Source organism: Nannospalax galili, unplaced genomic scaffold, assembly GCF_000622305.1.
Source record: "Nannospalax galili isolate Female #2095 unplaced genomic scaffold, S.galili_v1.0 scaffold911, whole genome shotgun sequence".
NCBI classification, from domain to species: domain Eukaryota; kingdom Metazoa; phylum Chordata; class Mammalia; order Rodentia; family Spalacidae; genus Nannospalax; species Nannospalax galili.
The window spans coordinates 669,882-676,130 of NW_008329642.1; the positions used below are offsets into that span (position 1 = coordinate 669,882).

The window sequence follows — 6,249 nt, forward strand, 5'->3', positions numbered from 1 at the left end:
ACCGATTATGACTAGTAATAATCAGATACATACAGATGAGAGACGCATGCGCCAGCATCTCAGTGTCATTAGCAAAAACAATGAGTCTGTAAGAAACAATGTATTTTGAAATGGAGATCATTTTTAAAGGTTAAAAATTATTCAGTTTTATGTCTTATAGGGCTTATACTGAGTTCATTATTGTATAACTATTAATTCAACAGCAAACCTAAAAATTTTATAGCCGCTTTTGAAAGAAATGTTATCTGTGCTCTGGAAATGGTTATTGAGTATATTAAAGGTTAATGAAATGCTTCTTTTAAAAAAATTTTTTTAAAAATTAAAAGCTTTTATGGCTGGATGTGATAGCACATGCCTTTAATCCCAGCACTCAGGAGGCAGAGGCAGGCGGATCTCTGAGTTTGAGGCCAGCCTGGGGCTACAGGGACATCCTGTCTCAAAAAGACCAAACAAGAGCTGGAGAGATGGCTCAGCGGTTAAGAACACTGGCTGTTCTTGCAGGAGACCTGGGTTCGAATCTCAGCACCCCCAGGGCAGCTAACAACTGTCTATAACTCCAGTTCCAAGGGATCCGACAGTTATTTATGTCCTCCGAGGGCATTGCATAACACGGGTGCACATACTTACATGCAGGCAGTACATTGCATACGCATAAAATAAAAATAAAATACTAGAAAAACAAAACACTGTTGTATGAAATTACAAAAGTGCAAAAAAAATTAAAAAAAAATTTTTTTTTTGTAGTACAGGATTTAACTCCATAATGAAGGCTGGCCTCGAACTTACTTTGTAGCTCACGTTGGTCTTGAACTTTTAAGTGGTCCTTCTTCCTCAGCCTTCCAAATGCTGGAACTATAGCTGTGAGCCATCATGCCTGTTTGGATGTGTGAAAATGCTCATGGAGTAACAAAGAATATTTGTATAAGACACATGGCAAGTATATAAAAAGAGAAGCCAGGTGTAGCAGGGAATGCCAGAATCCCAGGACTCTGGTGGTTGAGGCAGGCCGATGTTCAGTTCTAGGCTAGTCTGGGCTACTTAATAAGGCCCTGTCTCATAAAATCAAAAAAGGAAATTAAATACTTAAGAAATTGATATTTCATAGGTAATCACTTGTTTGATATTTTCATAATTGAGTATTCTTACCTTCTGATTTTCATGAACATGTAATTCTTTTATGTATAACGTCTTTTTCTCCCTTGCTTTCAGATGGAAAGAACTCAAATGGATCCAAGCGTTATAATCGCAAGCGTGAACCTTCCTACCCCAAAAATGAAAATTTTAGCAACCAGTCCCGTCGCTCCAATTCACAGAAAAGCAAAACTTTTAACAAGATGCCTCCTCAAAGAGGCGGCAGCAGCAGTAAACCCTTTAGCTCTTCTTTTAATGGTGGAAGACGAGATGAGGTATGGAATGCTGGTTTGTCCCTTCTAGAATATAAGTATGATTTTGTTTTTTTCCTCTGCAGTTTATTAGTACCTGAGGAGAAGAGCAAGAGGTGCACTAGGTAGCCAAGGCAGTCTTGAGTCGTTGAAGATTAAGCAGATTTGGAACTTGGCCTCCTTTCCTCCCCTGAAGGGTGTGAAAATCTCCTTGGAGGAAGACATCATAATTGTTTGTTGAGTAGTTACGGAGCAAGTTTGTGTTGTACTTTACTACCACAAGTTTTAGCTACCCTTTGGAATACTTAGTAAAATAACCAAAGTGGCATTTGTAGAGCAAAATACTTATATCCTTAGTCTCTTTTGTCTCCAGCTTATAAGGTTAGATATGTTTCTGTGAGTAAAGACTTACATAAAGTGTGTTCATAGCCATATTGTCTAAAGTTGCCAAATTTAGGAAGCCACATAAATGCTTACCAAGAAGAGAACAGTTAATTATCCTGTTGTTTGAATATTCCATACCATGTCACCATCACAGGGTTAGACCGTTAATGGACGTACTTGTGAAAGAATTTTTTCCTTAGAAATGACTTCTCATTTCCTATGTGCCAAATACCATATAGCTGTACAGCATTAAACAGAACATTGTCTTTGTCCTTTAGGAACTAATATTCTAGTCTGCCGTGTCACTTAAGCAGTGTATAGTACACCTGATGGTAAGTGCTTATTAGATTAAAAAAATGTAGACAGAGGGAAGAAAAGGGGTAAAGAATAATCAAAAAATTGACTAAGTGTGTTGGCACACATCTTTAGTTCCAGCACTTGGGAGGCAGAGGCAGGCAGATGTCTATGAGTTCAAGACCAGCCTAGTTTATTTATTGAGTTCCAAGCCAGCTAGGGTTACACAGTAAGACCCTAAAATGACAATGTTTTTGTTTTGTTGTTTTTTTTTCTTTTTGAGACAGGGTCTCACTGTATAGACCTAACTGGCCTAGAACTCACTATGTAGACCAGGTCAGCCTCCAACTAGGAGAGATGGGATTAAAAGTGTGCACCACCCTGGCTCACCAAAAAATAGTCTTAACGTGGTTGCTAAGAAACTCTTATCCAAGGAGGTAGATTTTATTTATTTATGCTTTTGTTTTTTGAGATAGTCTCAACTATGTAGTCCCAACTGGCCTCCTGCCTTGTCCTCCTGAGTGCTGAGTTAGCAGGTTTGTACCAGCAGTCCAGCTGAAGAGGTAGACCTTCACAGCGATCTGAATGCAAGGGAGTATCTTACAATTTTTGTTTTGTTATTACATGGAATCTTACCCTGTTGCTCAGTATGGCCTTAAACTTGAAGTCTTCCTGTCTTAGCTTGTAAAGTGCTAGGATCTCAAATATATGCCACCATACTTGTTGTCTATGTGGTTTTATTTTATTTATGTGTTTGTGGGGGTGGGTAGGTGTACACACATGAGTCCTCCGAGGCCAAAAGGCCTTGGATCACATGGAGCTGGAGTTAGAGCCAGTTTCGAGCTGCCTGATGTGGGTGCTGGGAACCAAACTCGGGACCTCTGGAAGAGCAGCAGGAGCTCTTAACCACTGAAGCATCTCTCCAGCCTCTTCTGTGTGTATGTGGTTTAGGAAGAGTATCTTAGGCTAGAGGGAATAGAAGTCCATGGAACTCAATGTGGTATTGTTTTTGTTGTGTTTGAGGTGAAGCAAGTAGGTTACCATTGATAGAGGAGAGGTAGGAGACGAATCCATGAAGCCATGAGAAGTGTGGGGCTTTGACTTTTTAATATCTTTGTGTGTGTGTGCACATATGTTCAGAGGCCACGGAACAACCATCCTTTAAATACTTTGAGATCAGGCCTCTCATTGGCCTGGAGTTTGCCAATTAGGCCAGACTGGATGGCCAGCAAGCTCCAGGAATTTCCTTTTCCATCTTCCAATGCTGGTATTATGAGTGAGTATTGCCACACCTGCTATTTTTACTTGTATTCTGGGGAGCAAACTCAGATCTTCTTGCTTTCAAGGCAAGTACTTTATTGCCTGAGCTATTCCTTCATGTCCTCCCACTCCCCTTTTGTTGAGACTAGGTCTCTGTAACCCAGGTAGTTCTTGAACTTGTTATGTAACTAAAGGTGACAGTGAACTTCTGATCTTCCTGTTTCTACCTCCTAAGGGCTGGGATTACAGGAATGCACCATCATGGTTTTTGTGGTGCTGGGGATAACCAAGGACTTTGTGCATACCAGGTGGGCTATATCCCAGGCCCCTTGTTATCTCCCCATTCTTTTGAGACAGGATTTCTATGTAGTACAAGCTGACTTCAAACTTTTTTATTTTTTATTTTTATGTGTATGAGTGTTTTGCCTGTATATATGTTAGTATAGCACATACATGCAATGCTCATAGAGGCCAGAAGAGGGTGTCACATCCTCTGAAACTGGGGTTATTATTGATAGTTGGTTAGCTGCCATCTGGGTGTTGGGAACTGAACCTGAGTCTTCTGCAAGAGCACCTAGTGCTAGTTCTCTTAACCGCCTAGGAATCTCTCCAGACCCTGGCTTTAAACTTTTGATCGTCCAGCCCTCCTGAGTGCTGGGATTACAGGTATTTATTACTGTCCTGTTTGGACTTTTACTTTTGTTCAGAGAAATAAGAAGCTTTTGGGGGACTTGAGAAGAAAGTAAGGTACTCTGACTTGGGTTTTAAAGGGCTAACTGGAAGCAGACTAGTTAGGAAGTCATAGATACTCTTTATTGTGGTGCTTGGTATTAAACCCAGGACCTCCCACACTAGACGAGTGCAGTACAAGTGAGCTACAGTTCACTTTTGGAGAGAATGATGAAAGCTTTGAAACAAGGTGACAATAAGATGTTCAGATTTAGGACATTACTAGAAGGTAGAGTCAGTACCATTGGCTAATTTATTAGAATTTATGATCTCAGTAGAGAAAAGGCTGAGTAATGTTTTTGGTATGAGCCTCATTTAGTAACTATTTGCTGTAATGAGGAAGATATCCAGAGGAGTACAGGTTAAGAACTTTTGTCTTAGCCAGACATGATAGTACAGGGCTGTAATTCTAGCACTTGGATGGCTGAGGCAGGAGGATTGCCACGAGTTTGAGGCTAGCCTGGGCTACATAGTGAGTTCCAGGCTAGCCTGAGCTAGAGTGAGGTCCTGTCTAAAAGAAACTTTTTTTTAAACAAAGATAATTCATTTTGGCACTGTTATATTTGCATCAGGATGCCTATCTGAGATCACTTCTTGGCCTTCTGGCTAAGGTTAAGTATAGATATCTAAGCAGAGGCAGGCAGCTAACTGTGAATCTGAAGTTGAAGGAAGAGATCCAGGCTGATATACTTGGAATATAAAACTATGGGACTAAGTGAGATAGCTCACTAAGGAGTTAAGTGTTCCCAAAAGAGACTAAGTACAAGGACTGATTTCTGAATTGGGATGAGGAGCCAGCAAAAGAGAAGGAGCACAAACGATCAATGAGGGACAAAGAGAACTTCAAGCCAGCAGGAGAAAGTGATCAGAACCACCCTATTAGAGATGCTGAAAGTGCCCTGACTGTAAACTCTCTCTTGGGATTATAGAAATGGCTCAGCGGAGAGTGCTTAATGCTCTTTAGATAACCGTGTTTGGTTTAAAGCACCCACATGGGGCAGCTCACAGCCACCAGTAACTTCAGTTCCAGGGAATCTGACACCTCTGGCCTCCTTGGACAGCACTTGGGAGGCAGAGGCAGGTGGATCTCTGTGAGTTCAAGGCCAGCCTGGTCTACATAGTGAGTTCCAGGATACCTGGGGCTACAGGGAGACCTTGTCTCAAAAAGACAACAACAACAAAAAGAATGGTGAACAAACAAGCTAGTTGCAGTTGCATGTGCCTAAGTCCCAGCTACTCAGGAGCCCGAGGCAGAAGCATCACTTACACCAGGCCAGTCTGGGCACATAGGCTCTGTCTCAAAAATAATTAAAAATTTCAAAAGCAGTGAAAATAATGGTAATGTATTAACCCAATATATCTAAAATTTAATTTAAAATGTGCCCCATATTACAGGTGCTCAGTACCTATATCTACTTTAGTAGCTGCTGTGTGAAATGACACAGCTCTAGAAGGTGTACCCGTCTAGGTGTATCCATAGAAGTGGGTGTCAGAAACAGAGTAGAGGTAGGCTAATTGAAAGAGCAGGAGTCTGAGAGGAACTGAGAGGTCAGTCTGCTGGAAAGCTAATCGGGAATTAGGAAGGGGGAGTGTCTCAGAGCTTGACATTGGACCAGCTGGGATCAGACGGAAGCTTGAGAATGGAGGGATTTTTGATGAACAGAAACTTTTAGATCTAAGTTTGCTGCTTTATAGGCAGAAAACTGATTAGAGCAGATCAGAGACATTTAGAGTTAAGATTTTAGGGGATAAGGAATGACCTGGAAAATTTTGGGTTTCCTGTGGTGACTTATATAAACAGAAATGTTGCCAGCTCCAAGAGCTGTTAAACTTTTTAAAAAAAGGAAATGTCTGTGCTGGAGAGGTGACTCAGCAGTTAAGAGCAATGACTACTCTTGTACAGGATCCTGGTTCCAATCCCAGCACTCACATGGCAGTTAACAAACATCTGTAACTCTAGTTCCAGGGGATCCAGCACCCTCTTCTGACCTCCACAGGAACTGCACAACACAGGTGCACTTACGTACTTGCAGGCAATACACTCAATACACATAAAAATAATGTTAGCTGGGCATAGTGGTGCACGCCTTTAATCCCAGCACTTGGGAGGCAGAGGCAGGAGGATCTCTGTGAGTTCAAGGCCAGCCTAGTCTACATAGTGAGTTCCAGGACAGCTGGGGCTACAAGGAGACCCTGTCTC

General features: G+C 41.5%; 1 protein-coding gene across 1 annotated transcript in view; it reads left to right on the forward strand.

Annotated features, from left to right (window-relative positions):
• The window catches only part of Rnf10 (ring finger protein 10), a 59,331-nt gene that overhangs the window by 24,922 nt on the left and 28,160 nt on the right, over window positions 1-6,249 (forward strand). Inside the window, exon 2 of the mRNA XM_008840618.3 lies at window positions 1,210-1,406. Within this exon, the coding sequence (XP_008838840.1) occupies window positions 1,210-1,406 (197 nt within the window). The remainder of the gene's footprint in view (window positions 1-1,209; window positions 1,407-6,249) is intronic.